Here is a 22,672-nt window from a genome sequence, read left to right on the forward strand (position 1 = left end):
CCTGAACATTCATTTCCCCCTTTTTATTCCTTAAGATTTTTAAAAATCATCTTCAATTTTAGAAGTTGCTAGTTCTAATATAATTCATTCTGTATCAGGTTTGTTGAAGCTAGACAAAGTTTGCAGACGCTGAGAAAAATATTGAGACTTAGGATGAAGGAAATCTTTTGAAGCTGCACCATTCCATCAATATGAAGTATTCTTGATTTCTCCTGAATGGCTTTGCCCAGATTTCGTTGTGAGACAGTCGGTATCATTGGAATCTTTTGGGATGCCAACTAGAATTATATGCTATGTGGGTTTGAGCAACGTTTGAATCCATCTTCTGGTTGTTTCCAATACATTCACAGGCATCATGAATTATCTACGAATGAACAGTGTTCAAGATCTTGAGATCACTCCAACAAAATGAAAGCAAGCTGTAACATCTCTCTTCCTGTTTCTGTGTCTAGGGGGAGTGGTTGACAAGGATTTGCGGCACTACCTCAACCTGCGCTTCTCCAAGGGCTCAGTGGACCACGACCACCAGCAGATCATCAGAGACAACCTCTACCTCCGCACCGTTCCCTGTGAGTGCACGTCACCATGGCTCTATTTCTTCTCTCCCCTTCCTTCTGGCCTCCATCACTCCTTCATGCCTCTCCTCTGCCTCACCGTGTCTTATCTCTTCCTCCTCTCCTCTGCCTCACTGTGTGTGTGTGTAGGTTTTCATTGTCTTTATCTCTTTTTTAAGATATCGCTTTCCCCTCCCTCCTCCTTCGGCTTTATTTCCTTCTCTTTTTCTGTATTAGTTTTTTCCTCCTCACCCTCGGGACATTGCTCTCGTATTTTTTCATCACACATGCTCTTTCTCCGTCTATCGCTCCTTCTTCTCCCTCAATCGTCCGGCTGCCGAGCTCTCAGCCTGAGGTTTCCACGGCAACCACCCTCTTGTCTCGAGGCTTGCGTTGCTGTGACGCCCTACCCCCTTCAGCACACGCTCGACATGCACAACACACACGCAGATATACACCGATCAGCATTGTTACCATTAAAGCAGATCACAGGTTTTGATTGGTGCACAATAATAATACCATGTTAATCTATTGGACATTAGGAAGAAGGTTGTTTTGTCTGTGTGTGAGAAACTGGACAAGCTGGACACACGAATCCTCCAACAGACACGTCGTTCCTGTCGGTTGCATGTGGATGTGTATTGTGTATTGTGCTATCAATGTACCTGTTGCGGGGACGATGTCATTGCCGCGATTAACATGGAGGGGATGTCGTCCCCAGCAGCTCCGCCTGCTGTCAATACACGGAGCGGCTCGTGAATCAGCTTCTCTGGAGACTGGAGCCACTGTGATGCTTGACTCTGCAGACTACAGATGTGACTGCTTTCATGCAGCATGTGGATCAGTGCACTCAGATTTGACGTTTCAGGATCCTGTCTAATAACCTCAGTTATGTCGTCTGGGTGTTAAGATGAACCAACCGGCCGTTTGTTTGTCTGTCAACAGACAGATTCGGATACAGAATTATCAGAAAACCGAGCTACCTCTTGACGTCATTGATAGTTTTTGCGTCGGCCGAGCACTTCTGCTCTACTGGAAGTCCTCTGCCGGTGTGTTGAGCTGCTGACACAGAAGTGATTGTTTAATTCACTTCCACAGCTGCACAGTCCCTGAGCCTCTCTCTCCCTCTTTTTCCTCTCCTCCCTCCCCCCCTCCCTCCACTTTATCTCTTTGCTTTCATGCTTTGCTCTCCCTCATGTTCCCCCTGCATCTCCCTCCTTCTTTCCCTCTCTGATTGCTTTTGGTCACCGCCTCCCTCTATCACATTTTCTCTGCCTCTCAGTTTTACCTCCAGATAGCCCACCCTGCTTCCCTCTCCTTTTCTACCTCTCTCAGCCTGTTGGCTGTGTAATAGTGCAGCGAAAGGGGACTGACAGGGTGACAGCTGAGGTGATGGGGACTGGCTGAGGTTCAACACTGCAGGTCCCTGCTCACTTCGGCCCTGTCGAGGCCGAAGGACGGCACAGGCCCCTTTTGGAAGCAGGAACCATAGTTTATTCACCATTTTTTAAATCACTTCCAGCCCTTTTGTGAGAATAGAAAGACAGTTATTCTGTGTGATGTGTGAGTGGTAATGACATCCCCATAATTAACTGGCTATCACTTAACAAAGCTGATGCAGTGTAATGAAGATTATAGAAATTCCAACTCACAGACCCCCTGCATTGCAGCTTTGAATCATAGGCTGAATATTTGAATTTATTTAAATACATTTGTGATATTACAGAATTCCACCGACCTGCTTTAATTTGTCTTTGGTCAGCAGGTCATCTGCACACGAGGATGTTTCATATACATTTGCAGATGCACAGGAGCAGGCCTTGCTCAACCGTAAGAGTGACACAGCATCAGACAGTTAGAAATCATGGATGATGGTCCTGAGCGCCGCGCTGCTCGTGCCTGGCAGGCAGTTTGTTGTTGTGGTTCGGAGCGGTATAAAATTAGTGTTTTTCTCCCGTGTCTGCAGCGGTCTGACCGTGCTGTCAGTGCGAGTCTGTCAGCTTGACAAGCAGACGCCACTCTGCATCACAACATGCTGTCACACTGAAGGACGTGGGAGGAGGTGTGTGAGAGTGTGTGTTCATACAGCTAGAAGGCTTACATGCTGACATCAACTCCTGCATCCTGTTACATCATTCGGCTCAAGGTCTTGCTATTCTCCCCCAAAAATGTAGTGAATTCAATGTGATAATTTTCCGCCTGATATTAATAACCTTTTTCACATCGTTGCCTGCAGGCTCTCTGCTGTGTTTAATCTGTGTGTTTACTTGTTTGCTGGTTTGTTTTCCACATGCGTTCACACTTCAGCATGCACACATGCCAAATGCTAACACGACTTCCACTTAAAGAACATTCATATAGACACATATTTTCACTTAATTAGGGAGCAACACTCACTCACAGGTTGCAAGAGTTGATCAGTGGTTTCACAAAATGTCACGCAGATGAAAACTAAAAGGCAGAGGAAGTGAGAACTTGGGGGAATATGGGGGATCAATCTCAGTTTTCAGGTTGAAGCATTAGATGCAGTTGTTACTGATAGTCTAATATACTTCTCAGTAGATAATGAGTCTGAGCCTCTGCAGGAGCACTTGCTGTTGAGGAACCTGGAGAAGAGTTGTAGGTGGTTTACTGTCTGCATAGTGTGAGGGGCTGTTTGATATGAGTGTAAGGCAGTAAAACGAGGCCGAAGAAGTGAGAACATCAGGAAAATATATGGGAGAAACGGAAAGGAGGGGGTATAGTAAACAGAGAGGGGAGATGATGGATGCGGACATGAGCAAAGAGCCTTTAAAAGAAGGTGGGGGGAAATGGAGGAAGAGAGGTGGTAAGGAGGAGGAGATCAGCAGGGGAGAGGTGTGGAGGGAAGAAGAGAGCGGACAGAGGAGCAAAATTGAGAAGCCGAGAGTCGATGTGAGAGGATGGGAAGAGGATGGAGGGATGAGCTGAGCAGAGGCGCGTGAGTCGAAGGACGGACGTGCACTGAATGGGGGTAGAAGAAGATATGAGGGAGCCTCGTAAGTCATTCCCCAGAGAACCATCTCCTCTCCTCCATTCTACTCAGAGGCATCAGTAAAAGGCTCTATAAATAGCTTCAACAGTGAGCAGCACGTTTCTCTACTCAGATAGCCTATAAATAGTGTACATGCAGCTTCTGTCACTTCACATCCGCTACTCTGGACGCATGCTGTCCCGCAGCTTCGCAGCCTCTGGCAGGGAATCCTCCACTGGAGACTTCAGAGGAGGAGAAGATAAAAAAGCTGTGGAGGAACACGGCCAGGATGTTGAGGCTGGTGATGACGCTAGGGCTGATGGCCCCTGCTGATACTGATAATAAAAATAGCCATCATGGTGACGTGGGGAAATATATGAAAGTTGACACCTTAATCCTGTTGCGTGCAGGACATTTTTATGTAAACTCCAGTTAATGCAGAATTGATGCCGTTGTAACAAGCACTTTCCTGAACAAAATACTTTATATTGCTCTCTGCACCATGTAGCTCAACACCACAGCTTGAGATAGAAAAAAAAAACAAAGCATGTAGTGTAAAGCATGTAACATGCTTTATTCTCAACAAAACATAAACCTCCACAGGTAGTGTTACTTACTGCACTGCATGGACATGTCTAAGAAGAGGTAAATCATGTTTTATGTTTAAAAGACTGTTGTATTGTTCAACCATCTTTGCATTACATATAGAACGGTGCACACTCTGTATATGACAGTGTTAAAAGAAAATACATTCAGTTCAAAAAATATATTGATACAATAAATAGTTTAAAGGCTCATGTATATTCCATTTTGGTTTTCCCCCAGCCAGCATCACTCTGTGTGTGTGTAATCTTTTTCCAGCAGCCAATCTCTCTTCCTGCCCGATGTGTAGTTTAAAACTCAATTTCCTGTTGGGTCAGTCTTCCACAAAATGATTTCCCATTTTTATTGATAGTGAAAGGAAATAAAGTCCCCTAACACCCGAGAAGATTTTCATCTAGATCCGCTGTGACTGGTCAATCTGCAATTAACAGGTTGTCTTTGTGATAACGGACTTTCTTCATTGCTTCATTGTGCTTTATATTTCAAACGTATCACTGGAATTTGATTTGTTGATATATGAAGTGAATTAGTTTGGATGGTGTTGGTGCTGCTGGTGACTGGACTTTACTTAAAAAGATTATATTTATTTAATTTAATCATTTTAAAACATATGCGTAGTGAGTGTATTTGTTGGTAAACATCACGTCACCTCTCTACACAGATACACTGTTTGTATTCACACTTTTATAGTGTTATTTTATAACAGTTTTTAATCATGGTAAATTCATTATGCTATTGATAATGTACAAACCAGATTTTATTATATAATAATTTACTATTGTGACATGTTTCCATCTCTACCTGCTGCTCTAATGACTGGTTTAGCTTCCTGGTTCAGGAACCAATGAGCAGAAGGGAAAGGACTGATCTGAGCATTTTGTGGAGTTTCTGCTTTCTGCACCCACCACACACTACACGCTTCAAAATGCTGCATCCATTACTGACATGCCTGATTATTTTATTATAAGTTTACAATACATTTAATTAGTTTTATCATTATTCCTCTGTGATTCCTGTTTTGTCACTGTTTTTGGATCATTTTGTGGCACCATAAATACAAAGGGACAAAATCTGCTTCTTGATAGAAACCTTGAGTCTGTTCCTCTGTGATGATTTGAGTCTGTCCCAGCGTGTAGTCACCAAACTCTCCCACCTCCATCTGATTTATTTTTTCCATTTGTTTGGCTGAAGAAAAATATGTGATTGTTGCAGCCAAAATTTTGTTCTGAAATTGAACCGAGAATATAGGTTGAGTTTTGGGGCGTTTTGTTGGAACACATTGATTTGACTGTGTGTGTGTGTGTGCGCACATAAACAATGTATGGATTTACATCCATGTTTATGTTTTTTTTACACTGTTGCATTGATTATTCTGTTTGTGTCTTAAGATTGAATAGTCTGAACTGATAATAACATAATAACGGGAATGTAACAGGCCCCTCTTTGTCGTGGCTGTGTGTCCTTGCATCTGTGTGTGTGTGTGTGTGTGTGTGTGTGTGTGTGTGTGTGTGTGTGTGTGTGTGTGTGTGTGTGTGTGTGTGTGTGTGTGTGTGTGTGTGTGTGTGTGTGTGTGTGTGTGTGTGTGTGTGTGTGTGTGTGTGTGTGTGTGTGTGTGTGTGAGAGAGAGAGACTTCATCCCCTAGGGACCTTCTCCTTAACGGGGTGATTTGCCTGCTGGCTTGCTCTTGTTAAAGGGCTGGCTGACATGCTTTGATGTGGTTCTGTGCTCCCTGCAGTTTGATTGGCACACTGGATTAAGGTTGTTCCACAGATGACAGAAACTGCGAAGGAATGATATGAATTTTATAAAATGGAAATAGCAAATATTAAATATGATTAATGAATTGGTGATGTTTGCAAAGTGCTCGACGTTCTAAGCTCCGGACACGTGCTATCTCTTTTCAATCCTCTCACTCAGCAGCAAATCACTTAATGAGTTTTTTGTGATGCTTTCTATACTTGTGCTCCTGTCTGTAGTTTTACCTCTTCATCACCTCACACACACATAAACACACGCTGCAGTGCATACCACCACACACACCGGGTACCAGCTCAGTGTGTGTGAATCATCAAGAGACTCCCTGTCGTCTTGTGTCAGTCAGCCCTGCAGACTAATAAAGGTGCTTTCCAGCCTATCAGAGCTGATTTCCATCACCAGAGGAAACACCTCAGTACAAGGGTAATTTCTCAATGTCACCCAGTCACCAGCTCCACCAGACGCCGATCACTGGGCGACACAGATGTCTTTGCAGCTGCTAGTGAACCTGACAGATATCTTATGAGGAATATCTCTTGACAAGGTACAGCTCCTTTTTTGACCGAAATTAACGTTGCCTTCTCTCTTGAGATTGCATTCCTCTGCTGGGGCCGTTGAAAGGTCCATCTTTACAAAAGCAGGTTGTCATGACAAGCTCATATACACAGAAATCCATTTTTAAATGATTTGTGTGTCCAAACATGTCCAAACATATATGTATATATATATATATATACAAATATGCCATGCTGACCTCACTGTATATATAGAAAATATATTCAACAGAAATAGTGAGATGGGCTTTTTCAATATAGTTCAATTTAAGTGTAGTCTGGTATAGTTTAAAAACATTGCCACCACAATAACAGTTTTCATGCTGACACCAGATTGCATTTGTCCGAGCTCAGTACATTACTTTGCAGAGATTTCTACAAAATCCTCTTTTCATTAAAAAAGATAATCTCAAATTCTCAGGTGCATATTACTGTCTCCACCCAAACAGCTGTGCAATAACAATGTCTTAGAAAGTAAAATAATTCACAAAAACATAATTTCAATCCAAACAAAGTAGGAGTGAAATGATTATTTCCAATGTCAATAGAAGTTCTCATTGTTTTTGTCAATACTTTTACCAAATATTCAAATCCCATCCTGTACAGACAAGAGAATACGCTCAACATGTTTTGTTGATAAATGACTGAAATTATTACAACCGATTTTCAGAACTGTCACTGATTATTTTCCTGTCTATCGGCTAATCAATCAAGCACTTGATTAAAGAATGAGTAATGACTACTTGTCTCTGGTGCTCAGGGTAACAGACAGGATTCATTCTGTACCTGTATTAGGTTGATGATTGATAGATGTTAAGGAAACCGTTTGACATTTTTGGGAAATACCATCATTTTCCTTCTTATCTAGAGTCGGATGAGAAGATTGATTCCACTCTCATGTCTCGACAGTAAATATGGAGCTGTGGTCAGGAGCCATAAGGACAAACGGGAGAAAATCTACCTGCCAATGTCTCCAGGGCAGATTTAGTTTTCTTTGGACAGAGCCTGGCTGTCCTCTTGTATGAAGCTTCCGAACTAAACCAATCAAATATCAATTAATTGACCCTGGCATTACACAGGCTATACAATAACTAGATACAAGCTTTGTATATAAACATTGACCAGATGTCATCTCAGCTCTATTATCTTTTAAAGCTTATATTTATTGGATCTTGTTGTAATTACTTTTGTAGGCAGTTACAACATCCACCCGTCCGTCCACTATCCTTGAGGGTTGCAGGGGATGGTAGCGAGAGACACTCAGGACACGCTCCTACTCCCTTCTACCGCCAATTAGCAGTTTCCAGATAACTTGCCGGATTAACCCATATAACCCAGAAACCTCCTGCTGTGATGCATTGTTGCTAACCACCGTACCACCACTGTCTTGCAGCGATCTGCCTTTAACTATCCCACTAGATGTATCTGTAACCGAGTGAGTAGTCCAATCTCTCCTCCATCCCACACACTATTTCACTGCTGACTGCAAATAGACTGAATCTGTGGGGGCAGAGCTCCGTCCAGCCCAACCAGGGATTCACCCCGGAGAGGTGACGTCCAGGTCCCTCAGTCCACCCAACCAGCGGCTGCTGTCTTGAGTTTAGCCCCCCCTGCTTAAACACCAGCTGAATTACTCTTAGGTAACCAGGTGTGAGCTTTCAGCGGCCAAGCTGTGACAGTAATTGATTGATGAAGTGCGAGCGGCACAGACCTGCAGCTCAGCAGAGCAAAGAGGCTTGAGCTGAACACCTCGGAGACTGTAACAAGTAAAACGGCTGTGTATGCACAATGGCACGGTGTCATATCTGACATAAATATTGTTTCTCTAAAGCAAATGTAGACATTACAGCTTGTTGCCATGGCAAAGCTGTGTTGCCAGGCGCTGACGTGTTGTCGTGGTAGCAGACGCTCCTGTCAGACTGTTGCTATGTTGCGTCGCCGCATCTGTAGCATGGGCTTTGTAGTGTAAATAAGGATGTGTGTGTGTGTGTGCGTGCTCAATCAAACCTCTCCTATAGACCTGCTGTCACACGTCACATCTGCCAGCCGGGGATGAAGGAAAAGGCGAGAGGGGGAACAGTGACAGTGAATGAGACGTGAGAGACCAAAGCGAGACAGAGCTTGACGGAGAGACAAAAGGAAAGGGCAGGATAACGAGGGGAAGAGGGAGCGGATTAAAAAAGACAGAGAGAGTAATGGGGATACAGAGGCTACCAGTAGGGAAACAAATGGATGGAAGAGCGACGAGGTAAATTGGAAATGAGTGGAATGAGAGAAAGAGAAGGACTAATGGTGGAAGGCAATTTGAGAAGACAAGAGACTAAGATAGATGGAGAGATAGACAGATGCGAGACAGAGACAGTAAATGAATAAGAAAGCAGCAGTGAACGTGTGGGTATTGTGCTGGAAACAACAGTCTTCACATTCCTCTGTGCTCTCATGTTGCCGTGTTGCCGTGCTTGCTGAAAAGGATTCTGGGTAAACACGTTTTAGTTTTTTAAGGACAGCATCTTGGTATTTTTTCATTTGGTGTGGTTGCAGGGCTCTATCTCAAAATCCAATGTTGCCTTTATATTCCCACATGGATAGATTTTTCATGGGTAAACAATTAGGGTGAATAGAAGTTTTTTTTCAATGCATCGTTTTACACACAGTTTTTAGAAAATATGGAAAATAGTTTGAACCTGTGGGATTGTGCTGCACAACATAGACAAATAGCAACATTTAATTGAAAGGGTTTGCATTAGACTCATGCAGCATTATTAGGTGAGGTTGGACTTGTATTGAGCTCAGAGGCGAGGTGAGCTAACCGACCAGTACCTGCATGTTTGAATCCTCTCTTTCACACTCTCACAATTCACCCGGGGATTATTGCGAAGGAGCATCACGCCTGTTCACCTTTTTACAGATTATTTTTAGTTTCCGTTAGATTTGGTGTTACCTGGCTCCCGGTAACAAATTCCCTCCAACTCCCACAGCAACCTGATGGCTCTGATGGATGATGTGCTGAAACCATGAGGGGTTTGAGAGACAAACACAATGCATGTCTGTGCACATTGAGATGAAGAGCTGGAGGCTCAGGTGGGACCATATGTATCCAGTCTAGGTTTGTTGCTCTGTCCAGTTGCCGCTCAGTGGCAAATGCTGCAGGAGTATTTTCTTTCTCCAACAATGAGTCCCAGAACTTTGGAGGACACAATCATACCTATAAGGTACCCCCCATCTCGGCGTCCTCACACATACTCAAACTGAGACTGTATTTGACCACCTTCCCCCACCCTTTATTATGATAATCAGTCCATCGATTTATTATTTTTTTAGTCTATTTTTAGCTCAGAGTCTCCCCCGCTCTGCTGCTCCCTCTTGGTGATTTCCTGTCTCATTACACAAACATGTGTATGCATACACGTGCGCGGTATCCAGCTCGGTCGCAGGCTGCTGTGGATGCACAGTGAGGCTAACCAATCACTCCTTTTCTCCTCTCTCTCTCTCTTTCTCTCTGTTGCTGTCTTTTACCGTTTTTTTTCCCCCTCGTTGCCACTCTTCTGCCACTCTATTATTCAGCAAAGGTATTTGTCCTCTTATCGTCTGAGTTATTTCAGTATCTAAGCTATTTTGGCTTTAGTGCCAAATGGACTTTCCTTGTTATGTTTCTACGTAATCTCTCTTTTCTCTTTCTCTCTCTCTCTCCTGCACTTCCACTAATGTTAAAATATTCTGTAGCGCTCGGCCATCATGGTTTCGAGCTAGAGAATGTCTTCACCCCCTAAAGTGGCAGCTCTGAAGCTTTACGGTGCTATTATAGCTTTAAGTCATTTAAGCCATAAATCTCTATGGCGCTCATACCCATACTCGCAGCGTCACCTCTGAGAGGTTTGGCTACACCGGCTGATTGTGATGCAAAGACCATTTCGGTTCACAGCCGACTTTATCCTTTATTAGCGAGAGCACGACGTTCAATCAATAATCAACAGCAGCCTTGGTTTCGGCTCAGGGGAAGCGTCACTGCCTCCGCTCGCAGTCTGCTGCTATTTTTTTATTTCAGCACCTGCAGCTTGTCCTGCTTTGTTCAGCTCATTTATTAAAGCTCCGCATCTGAGCTTTTGTGGCTATGTACGAAAAGTATAAAGAAAAAAAAAAACCTGAACTGAGCTGGAGACATTTCAGCCCTCATCCACGAGGCTTCATCAATTATAGATGGAATTTCTTTTAGAATCAGTTTTGGTTTCTACCAGAGTTTTCAAGGATAAGAAAAAGGAATAAAAAGGGAAGTTGGTGTATGGTTAAAGATAGCATGAAGATAGACAAAGGCAGTATCAGGGGCAGAAGTAACAGAGGATGGATTTTTCTGGGAACAGTGTTCATTTTAATAAGAAGGTCGACTTCACAGTTATTAAGTTGTGTTGCTTGAGGGAAGAGGAAGAGCAGAGAGCAGGGAAGAAAAACAAGTAATGTGTTAAATGGCTCTGAGTAGAAATGTGTGAAAAGGAAGGAAGAAAAGAGGAACATTCAGACTATCTGCCTATCTCAAGGCCAGATAATCGATCAATATTCTCAGCTCAGATCCAAGACGCTCGCTCTCTCTCTCTCTCTCGCTCTCTCTCCCTCGCTGTTCGACTGGTGTGTCCAGTGAAGGAAGCTGTGGGAGAAGGCCATCGGCACGTCATCAGTATTCCAGCAGGCTCTGCCTACTCTGGTGTGGGCAACAGAATAATTTCACTCTGATCTTACAGATCAATAGCTGTACCCAGTGGAAGGCGACCGGCCCCGCCTGGCTGACTGGGCTGCTGCGGTATTCAGAGTAGATCTGCACGTGATGGACGGTCCTCTTCAAGATAATTTTTTTTTAAGTTTCCCGTGCAGTGTAGTTCATGGAGTGGGTCTCATCGTACTGGTCTGTGAAGCTTCTTGACACAGGCAGTTGTGTCGAAATTTTCCTTGAACACTGGGTGGTCAACATGATCAAATATCCTTTCAGTGTCTTTCTTGAGCACATGTCATGTTCAATCTTTGTACAATCTGAGTCAGAGGAGGGAAGATGAGTCAACTAATGGGGGTGGGGAAGATATTTTATCTTATGATATAATGCAATCCAGTACATAAGCACATAAACTGCAGCCTCATAAAATACCAGGGAATAAAATCAATATGTCCTAAAATGGTCAAAATGATACCTATTGGCAGCTCTTTTATTTTATATTACATTATACAGGAGCTGGACAGTCTAAAGTGATTTAAAAGAAATATTGATTGACTTAAAGACACTTATTTGAAGCAACTAATTATGTTACAGTCATACAGGGATAAAATAATTACTGAGGTTTGACATTGTTTGTTTATATTAATATATTAATACTACCTGCATCAAACATCCAGGCTACCTGTTATTACTGAGATGGTTCTAACTCTTCCTAACTTTCTAGCTCTTTTTTCATTTTATGCATCTATATTTCTAATCTACATTTATATAATAGCTTATTGATATTTGCAAGAAGGGCCTGGTACTTGTTACACTCGATGCTGTATCTATGGCTTTATTACGTTTAAATGAAGGATGGTCTCTCATCTCCGCAGCTGTCAGAGGCAAATATTCGTCAAATCTGTCTAATGCGAGTCACAGATTCTCTCGGAGGAGGAAGAGCCGCACGTTTCACTGAAATGTTACAAATCGGAAGTTTTTCGAGTGACACGGACAGTTTGACAAGTCTGCTATAGAACCGGTGATTTCTGCTAACTGCTGAGTTAGCTTACCTGTCGAAAGCACAGCACTGCTGTCAATTGGAGGTAGTTACGGCGTATTGCACTATGCTTCATCGTTAACGCTGAGGATCCGTACGTTGTTTAACTGTCAAATGTGTGAGGTTATAAAACTGTAAACATGGAAAAAAGCACTGGTTTAATTGGTTTACTGAGTTGCTGTACAAGAGAAACAAATGATGGAATAATGAAACATCTTTTGAGTTAATTTATGATTTACGGTCTGCTTAATAGGAACAACAAAGATAAAATGAAACTATTTGCATATTTTGAGCTGCATGTATTGTGTCACATTGAATCGCATTGTGCAATAACCAACACATGGATCACACTGCATAACAAGTGGTGAACTGTATCATATTAACTGTTACTTCATATGTATCTGTAATGCATCGGATCATTGCAAAAAAAACAACCCCACTATGCAAACATTACAACTGCTCCTAATGTATTAAACTAGTTTAAAGTTTTGATCAGAGTACATCAAACAATGATGGGACACACTGAAACACACACACTCACTCATACCTGCAGTGTTGAGGATTCACAGTGTCCCACTGAGCTGTGATCAGCACCGTGATGAGATTACTGTTGGCAGTGGGCACTTTATCACCATTTAAAGCCACAAAGACAAACACATGGCTGAATACACATGTCAGGGGACAGACAGAGATAAAGTGCAGCCAAACACCCCTCTGTACACAGTATGGCAGCACTGAACAGCCTTATAGATGGCCTATAGGTGCTTGATGGTCCGATGTCACTTCCTTGCTCTTTGTGTGTTGCTCAGCTCTCGTCTCTGCTCCCATGGGTGAAGTAAATACAGTTGAGAAAGTTCAGTAGATGCACTGCAGGAGCGGAGTGGTGACAGACAATCAATACAGATCTAATGATTAAGATATCACACTCTGGAGAGGAGTTGGAGGTTCAGCTCTTCATAAGATGACTAACCTGTGTGTGTGTGTGTGTGTGTGTGTGTGTGTGTGTGTGTGTGTGTGTGTGTGTGTGTGTGTGTGTGTGTGTGTGTGTGTGTGTGTGTGTGTGTGTCCACACATCCACCACTCTCACAGCTCACACTCCAATTATGATGCTATTTTATTCATAAGAAAATGATATACTCTTGTATATACTGAATTCCTCTTCACAGTAGTCCTTTTGTCATAATAGTATAAGTCCGCAGTTAATATGAAACACATCTAATGATTTGTACTTAAGTGTCAAACATGGTCAGAAAACTCTACAGAAGTTTCGAAAATCTGGGTCTTGATAAATATGGAATTTAAATGCAGAATGTGAGGGGATCTGTTTTTTTGACTCGTCATAACCTTGTCAGAACTGCTCATCCCCTTTTCAAACATGTACTCTTGGACCATTGGAGCTCAAATCTTACACTTCATCCAGATCTGAAATTCTGGCACCCGCACTTCTCTGTCTGCATTAATCTGACTTAGATATTTACCAGGTGGGGCCGAGTTCTAGGAAGAGCACTGGGCCAATGACTGTTTTCAGGCATGATCAATGTAGAGCAGGGATCGACACTGGCGGACTTGACTGAGCCTGGGATGAAAATCCACTTGGCAGAGACACAAACACGGCACCTCATTAAACTCGACACTCCCATTGCTGCAATCACAGAGCCGAGCCTCGACGCTGCAGTGCTGATGGAGATCTCCTGAGCGTTGATGTAGGAAGGCTGTAATTGCTGCATGGTAATGTGGTGCCTCTGCTTTCCTGTTGTTTCGACAATAATCCGGTCGCCACGGTATTGTGAGCCGCGTACGGAGGTTTGAGTTATAGTTGGTAAAAGTGTCATATTGACTCACTCGTGACTAAAGCGGCACCGGATTGGCTCGTATAGGGACTGAATGATGGCGGCTTGCTGTTTGAGCATGCTTCCCCTTCTCCTTTATAGCTGTCTCCCTCCGTCTCACACTGTCACTCACACTCAATTGTGTGAATGGATTTGGCTATCACAAGCGATGACTCTTCACTCAGCCTCTTCTGTTCCATTTCCTTTCCCCTCCCACTTCCTCTCATACACTTTGTAGCCTCAAATATGCCGTCTTTTTCTGTCCAGTCCTTTTTCTGGGCTCTTTATCTGCCTTCCTGCCTTTTCTTCTCAAGTGCCCTATTTGGCTCTGATGACCTCTCTCGCTCTTCCTCTCTCCCACCCCCCCTCTCTCTCTCTCTCTCATTTTGCAGGTACCACCAGGCAGCCTAAGGAGGGGGAGGTGCCGGGGGTGGACTACAACTTCGTGAGTGTGGAGCGTTTTATGGAACTGGAGCAAAGTGGAGCCCTGCTAGAGAGTGGAACCTATGAAGGTGAGCTGTGGGAGCGCTGTGGCCACTGGGCAGGAAACACTGTGCGCAAGTGGGAACAGGTTACGCTGGAGTCATTTGACTATTTTTGCAATGAATCCGGCGTCTTGTGCTAGAATGTAGATATCTTTGATGGATCAGGTGCGTCAGGTGATGTTCTTACACACAGCTTAGGTAAACAAAATGAGTCTCCTGCAGGGATTCGTGTACGACAGCTTCCTCAAAGGCAGACTGACTACTTAAATTTGTGATTGTGTGTGTGTGTGTGTTTGCATGTGTGTGCACGTGTGAGCTGGATGAATGCCATTTCCGAGTCATGTTAAGTCTGCATCTGCTTTGCTACAGTGTCAGGGATACATCTACACATGTGGGATTTGCTGGTAGCAAATTTTGTGAGCTTGTGCAGCTGAACGCACTCACACACAAATTACTGTATGTGTGTGTGTGTGTGTGTGTGTGTGTGTGTGTGTGTGTGTGTGTGTGTGTGTGTGTGTGTGTGTCTAGGGGGGTACAGGCACATGTACGCGTATGTGTGTGTTCCTTTTTTTTATACGTTCATTTTCTAATTGTGTGTCTTGCGTGTTTACGGTGTATGTTTCGCAGAGCTTACTTATTCCCACTGGGGGAAGCTGTCACTTTCTGGGTGGCTGCATTGTAGGTGCAGTAACTCCTTTTGAAATTCACATTAGAAAAAAAACCAGAGAGAGTAGAGAGGAAGAAATGAGAGACGAGAGATAAGAACGTAAAAGGATCGGAAGAGGCATTGAAGGAGGCCGAAATCAGACATGAAGTATCATCAGGAAACTCTTCAAGGTAATTGTAGTGTGCACGTGTGCACGTTTTGTGTGTATGTATGTGTGCGGCTGCACACTCACGTTTGTGATGAGTCACAACCATAGGTCACAACTGAAGGCAGATATTGCGTGTTACAAACCAGTTTGGTTCATAAAGATGAACCTTGTCCTTAACGTATCTCCACATGCTTTATGTTCTGCAAAGCATCTCTTCAGGTTGTGCTTAAGCTTTTACAGGTGGGTGCTCGGTACCCATGCAGTTTCATACTTTAATCATTGTTCATATGGTGACGTGACAGTTCTGTTTGGTGGGCAGCAGGGTGACTGCGCTTCTTGAGGAAGTGGTGGCTGCAGTGGAGCCTTCCCTAATATCTATCCGCCTCCTGCTGCGATGAAAGTAAACTGATGTCTGTGGTCTCTGTGCTGCTGATCCCTCTTTTGTCCTTCATCGCTGCCTCCTTCCCTCTTGCTGTTGGTCTCCTCCCATCGCCCCTGTCCCCCGTTTCCTCTTTGTGAAACCCCCACTCCTCTACCATTTGGAAGGATTATAAAATAAGACATCTCTACCTCTCACTCACACTTAATATTTAATCACGAAATATTTCCCTGACAGTGAGGGTCTTATTTAAATTTCAAATAAAAGCAGGGCTATATTATGGTTTAAGAGCAAATATGCCCAGTCAAAAATGTATATTTAGCACAGCAGAAAATCTGAACTTGTAGAAAGCCATGAAATTTCCAAAGCTTCGGTGTCAGTCAGTGTCAAAAAGAGAGTGGTATACTTATATGTGGAGGATGACTGCATCTCCAGTGAGATGCAGGACCTTCATGCACTGTCTGTTCTATCCTCGTGGTGCTGTTATTAACTTTTCTTAATTTTCCATACCATCATTACAGTGGGTGAGGACTGACAGATGCCCAGTAATGCCCAGTCATACAGCAGACAAGATGGCTCCTGAGTCTTATCAAAAGACTGGGAAACTGTCAACTATTGAAAAACAGTATACATTTTTTAAAAACACTTAAACACTTTATTAAAACAAAACTATAGATAACACACGTAATAATGGAGACATGTATTTTTCTAAGACACTGTAGTTGTAGCCTGACTGAACAGCTATCATTATGTTAAAGTGGGTTTGTGTGCATCATTAGGCAGAGAAACCACACTAGAGGGTTTTTCTCAACTGCCAAATCATTAATTTAGCTTAAACAGGGACATTGCTTGCCCTTGGAGGCATTTCTGTATTTATTTTTGGGGTCCTGCATTTTAGGACTCTGCACCAAGTATTTTATTTTCTCTCTGTAGATGGAAATACTTCTCCCGAGAAAGAATCCATTAAGGACACTGCTGTCGAGGAAAAGCAATTGGCTATTATTGAAACTCCACCTCTAACTAATATGTTATTCCTCCAGCTAGCTGTGTAACAATCTTCCTCTAAACATACTGTCCCATGTCTGTCCAAAGCAACAGATGCAGTTTAGGAAGAGTCATCTTCATTAAGATAAACAGGCAGCTGGTTTGGGCTTTGAGAGCCAGTGAACTCATGAGTCAGTTCATCTAATTCAACCGGAAATGTACCAAAGAAATTTAGTCTATTTTACTGTAACTTAATGTGGATCTGCCTATTATGACAACACGGTTAACACCATAACCATATCATGTCCAATATACTTCAGAGCCTAAGCAGCATGTTCCTCTTATTTAACAACAGGTGGTTAAACACAGAGATCTTCTACCAAGGTTGCACAGAGAAACAATGTTTTAGGACACAATCTATATGAGGAGAAAGTGTTAATATGTCATATTGGACCAAACATGGCAAACTACTGCACTTTACATTCACATTGACCTAAAACACAGAACAAAGAAACTGAAACCTGAAGCAGACTGAACAAGGTTGAACCATACGTTGGTATATCCTCTAGAATAAAGCTTCTGTAGCCTGTTGAACGGTAGCTGAGGATATGCAGCAAGATAAGACATTTCTGAATGAAGAATCACTACTTTGGGCGGCTGTGTGTGTTTCGGGTCATGTCGAGGTGTCTTTGTGAATGATGTGAGGTAGAAGAAGCTCTATAGCTCTATATAAATGCAGTCAATTCACTTTTATATTGTGGGTGTCACAGGTTTACAGTTTGTATCCTATTTAAAAGTGTATATTAGAAAACTGTGAGCTGTAAGGTGAAGACTGGAAGGACATTCAACAGCGATTGAACAGTAAATGAACTTGAAGACATCTGCAGCGTCTCCTTTTCAGGACTGGAACACAGAGTCAGAGAGGTGGCTGCTTATAAAAGAAGGACATATAGGACGGATGATGGAATCATTGATTGCATTGACTTCCATGAGGCAGCTTGACTTTTTCACTCCCTCGCTGTGTTATATGTTTTCTTTTTATCTATTTCTTTAAAAGAAATCCACTGTGTAATGTGTTGACCCTTATTTCCACGTCTGTTTAAGTAGACTGGAAAATGAAAAAGATTTCAGTATGAAATTAGAATAAGTTTCCTTTTTTGATACAGCATTAGTATCTGGCATCTTAAATATAACTAGCTCATGATGTAAAAATGAAAGTCTGGATCCTAATGTGAGTTCAGGTCCTCAGAGGTTTTTTTTCTGGCAGGCAGATCTGTCTTAAGAGCTCAACTGTTAGCCACAGCTAATGCTAATTCATTTTTCAGACATCAGCCAGCATGCAAATCCACAAAATTGTTCAGCTTTATTAAAAGTCCCAAGTTTGTAGTCAAATACAGTTTCTGCTGTGTTCTATCTTACATTTTAAAATCATCTGTTCAAACCGTGTGTTGCCCTCAAGCGGTGGACCTCTGCTCTGCTTAACAGACGGTGCGTTATATCACCTGAGGTAGTCATACATATGGCCACTGACACAAACACTGCCGTGCCTCTCTGCCCTCAGATAACTTCTACGGCACACCGAAACCTCCAGCGGAGCCGTCCCCTGCTGCCCCTCCTCTGAATGTGAGTGAGGCCTTGCTGCCCGGAGCCCGGCCCAGCGCCCAGGGCAAGAGGAAGAGGAACCAGTCAGTCAGCAACATGGAGCAACGCGCCAGCCTGGAGCCGCCCGAGGAGGAGGAAGAGGAGAGCCCGATAGTCAATGGCAATGGGGTGGCCATCACACCAGGTACTGTCGGATGAGAGAGAGAGAAAGAAACATCAATTTCCTGTTTTGATGCTTTTATTGCAAATTTTCCATCTGCTACTGACTCAAATTAGATTCAAACTCAGTTTCACAAGTGCCCTGACCATGAAGGCATTTTATTATATCATATTAAGGTGCGGAGACAATCTGGTTTGAAGGCTTTGACTGCCCCCTGACTTATTTATGACAGTCTCACTGGTATGATTGAGTAAAACCAGAGAAACAAGCCAGTTGTAATATCAACTCTCACTTTCTTATTTTTATTGTCCCTTCAGGAGAAATCAAGAGTCTGTTTTAGCCATCAGTCCTGTTTCATATCTGCAGAGTGTATAGTTCAGCCGGTGCAGATCTGACAACAAACTGTACCCTGACTAGTCATTACAGACATTAACACTCATAAGTGAGAAGGGCAAAGGTTCCAATAAGCTTATGTAACAGAATGTATAAAGACACCTTAACACCTCCACCCTGATCGCTGCCCATAGTCTCATTGTAGCTCCAGCTATCGTCTCTCTGTCCTCTCATTTCTGTCTCTCCTGCTGTCTTTGCTCTCCTGCCACTGGCCTTTGTCCTTGTTTCTATTAATACCACAGCTCTCCTCCACTCTCCTCCGCTCCTCTACCATCCTCTTCCTTCTCAACTCCCTGGATTCTTCCCCTGCCTCCGTGGTCCTGTCACTTCTGCCCTCTCCTCTTTCATCTCCTTACCCCTATCTCTCTTTCTAGTCTTGTCATATCCCCCCCCCCCCGTTCTCTGACAGCCGTGTGTTGTGCTACTTTCACTTGGAGCTGGACGATATATCCAAAAATGATAAAAAAAGATTTAAAAAATCTGTGTATATTGATAGTTATCACGATAAATGTCACATTATTATTTCTTCTAAACTCAAAGACAGATTTTTGCTCCTGAGTGAAGCTTGTGGTTTTGAACTCTTCCACATTTTACAAATCTGAGGTAGATCAATTATGTGTTATACCTTTGAACTGCTTGCACAATGCGTAAGCACTATATCAGCACATTTTGGACTTTTGTTTTATTGCTAAAATTGCAGAAAATTATATTGCCATTATAAGTCATATGGTTTTGTGCCCAACCCCATATTAATTTCAACAAGATCAACAAGACTGTAAGTATCTGTAATTTGATGCATGAAAGATTAAAATCAAGACTAAGACATTTTAGCTGGTCACAGGAAAAAAAAGATTGATTTAAAAAAACTGGAAAAGTGCTTCCTCTCTCGTTTTAAACAGTGCCTGGATAAAAATGACCTCCTGACTATACCTGAAGTGTCCAGTGAGATTCGGCAACACATTTTAACAAGTCTAGAAAGAGACATAGACCCAGAAATCTAATAAGTATTGTGAAATAGCACTGACTCTCCTCCATCTTATACTTTTCCTTGAAGACTCAAGATATTATAGGCAAATATTGCCCTTTCATGTGCTCCACTCTCCTTCATCATATGCTCCCCATCCTCTGACTTACATGCCACCAGCTTTTCTGCTCACTCAAAAAAAACAAAAACTTTCCCTGTGTGTCTGACTCAGTCTCTGACCCCTGAAGTCAATGTCTTTCCCTGTTTCTCCATTTCTGACATCTCCATGTTGTTTTCTCCTCATGCTCATTGTCCTCAGACCCCATCGCTCCCCTCTCGCTCTCCTCTTTCTCGCTCTCTCCCTCCTGGGGGTTCATAGCTCTGCAGTGGCTCGGCTCTGACTCATCATGCATGGCGTGTGTCGTGTGCATCCAGGTCTGCATGTGTGTACAGAGTGGATTTGAGAATAACTCTGTGTGTGCGTGTGTGCGTGTGTGTGTGTGTGTGTGTGTGTGTGTGTGTGTGTGTGTGTGTGTGTGTGTGTGTGTGTGTGTGTGTGTGTGTGTGTGTGTGTGTGCCTGCGTGTGCGTGTGCGTGTGTGTGCGTGCGTGTGCGCAATCCAGAGTCCAGTGAACACGAGGACAAGAGCACAGATGCCTCTGGGGAGGTTGCTGTTGAGGTGTCCAGCCAGGCCCCAGCCTCCGCTGAGCCCCCCACCGAAGAAGAAGAAGAAGAAGAAGAGGCTCCAAAATCTCCTTCCAAATCCCCCATCAAAGTCCCAGATGCAGATGAGGAAGAGCTCGGTCCTCTGCCTGACAACTGGGAGATGGCCTACACTGAGAAGGGGGAGGTCTACTTCATAGAGTAAGAGAAAATAAAGTTATAGAAATCTATTGTTTTTTATTGCAATATAAGGGTTTTACCAACAAGAAACAGCAGGTTCCTTCATGTCTGTGTCTGTAACATGAGGTAAATTCTTTATTTATAAGGTGATAAGGAAAACTTCTAAAAATAATACTAAAGGGGGAAAAAATGTGATGCACCTCACAAAGTGTGGCATGTTTTTTACGCATGGCTGATTGTGTGAACTTTGTAGTTCTATTGAATAGTTGATGTAACTCAATACTGCTAATCACACACACACACAAACACACACACACACACACACACATGCACATGCACACCCCTGCAAACTATTGCCCTCTCCTATCACCCTTACTAATTAGTGGCTGAGGGCTAATTAGTGGATTAATGACCATTTAGTTTACCTTGGAGATTCCCTTGTTTCTCTTTGCCCCTGCACATGCACACATGCAAAGTGTTACTTTGCTCTCATCTCTTTCTCTTACCCTCACCGTCACTCTCTGTGTGACCTTCGTTTGCCCCTCTCCTTTTATTATCGTGTTCATGTACACGTCCCTTTCTTCTTCTCCTCCTTCAGTCACAACACCAAAACAACATCGTGGCTTGATCCTCGGCTCGCTAAGAAAGCGAAGCCACCAGAAGAATGCAGGGAAGACGGTGAGTCTGAACGACCCGTTTGCATGTTTGCTCTCTTGTCTTCCAAGCTTTGGTGTGTGTTCATCTGAGCCGAGCTCGTCTTTTTCAACATTTGTGGGAGTGTGCCGTGTCTGCGTTTCCTGCTGTTTGAGTACCTGTGTTGTCGGCTGCTGACTTGCTGCTCCACAATGTTTTCTCTTCGTGAGAAAAAGAGCACAAAAATACTGTTGTTTGAGGTGTTTGTTAGTCTGTTCGCCACAGGTTTGGGGAGGAGGACCGGTTATGAAATAGAGAAAGAATAGACGTGATACATAAGTTTTAGATTTGCAGGTTTCTAGTTTTTCATTCGTATTGATAGGTCTTGCTTCATGTGCTGAGAGGAATGCAATGAGGTTACAGTCAATATACACTGTCGCTGTCTCTTCTTCATCTTTATGACATCGCACTTAACTAAAACTCATACACTAACATGTGCTGCAGAACTCATCACACCAGAATTAATGTGTTTTAAAATAACAGTTGCATTAGATTTGTCTAATTGTCAACACATCCTGCGAAACAACCAACAATGTGTTAGCGTGTTGCTTACTACTTTCTGACTTCCTCCCCTGTTTGTTGCGTTCAGCTTTGAGCCCATTTGTCCGACTGAAAATTCCTATTAAAACGAGTCAAGAATATAGAGCTTTGTAATTAAAATAAAAGGAAATCGAAATACTTTCCGACTGCTACGCAAACAGGAGGACAAAGTGCATTTTTTGCAGACTATTTTAAGCTGCCGTTAATTGACGTACAACGAGACCTTTCAAAAGAAACAGTGTCCACATTGAAAGCCACATTTTGCCTGTTCATCAGAGTGATTTTCTTTTCCCAGAATTGTTTAACTCGACTGATTTTAGAGGCCTCAAGAGGTAAATCTATAAAAGTAGTCTGAAAAATATGTTATTTTGTGCAGCAGAAATTGTTTTTATTATTTTCTAACCTGTTCATCAATTCATGGGTCTTCAGATTTATCATCTGGGCTCTAACAGGGTACCAGATGATTGCTGTGGTGATTTGCAGCAGCAGGATGGTTTTTCGTGGAATTCAGTGACTCATTTATGTGTTTTTAAAGGCCAGAGGTGGTCGATGACACAGAGAAAGGAAGTAGATCAGACTCTAGCTTCACAAACAGGACAAATTAGTCAGATCACTTCATTGTTTTTTGGTCTTTTCATAGAATTTGTTGACAGTAGACCATAGAATGTCAGTAGTTTTGTTTTTCAAGGTTTGTTTTAAAGCCGTTTGAAACAAGGGAAGCAAATTTACTTGAATGAAGGAAAAAATCTTAAGTGTCCAAACATTATATTTCAGAAGCCAAAAAAACA

The 22,672-nt window shown here is 42.8% G+C and overlaps 1 protein-coding gene across 10 annotated transcripts in view; it reads left to right on the forward strand.

Moving 5' to 3' along the window:
* Positions 1-22,672, forward strand: part of LOC118109933 (membrane-associated guanylate kinase, WW and PDZ domain-containing protein 2) — a 74,122-nt gene that overhangs the window by 21,488 nt on the left and 29,962 nt on the right. For all 10 annotated transcript variants that reach the window (XM_035157414.2, XM_035157411.2, XM_035157413.2 and 7 more), the window contains exons 2-6: positions 453-569; positions 14,419-14,538; positions 18,251-18,475; positions 20,432-20,672; positions 21,250-21,329. In XM_035157414.2, coding sequence (XP_035013305.1) covers positions 453-569; positions 14,419-14,538; positions 18,251-18,475; positions 20,432-20,672; positions 21,250-21,329 — 783 coding nt within the window. The remainder of the gene's footprint in view (positions 1-452; positions 570-14,418; positions 14,539-18,250; positions 18,476-20,431; positions 20,673-21,249; positions 21,330-22,672) is intronic.

Source organism: Hippoglossus stenolepis, chromosome 5 (assembly GCF_022539355.2).
Source record: "Hippoglossus stenolepis isolate QCI-W04-F060 chromosome 5, HSTE1.2, whole genome shotgun sequence".
In the NCBI taxonomy this organism is placed as follows: Eukaryota; Metazoa; Chordata; class Actinopteri; order Pleuronectiformes; family Pleuronectidae; genus Hippoglossus; species Hippoglossus stenolepis.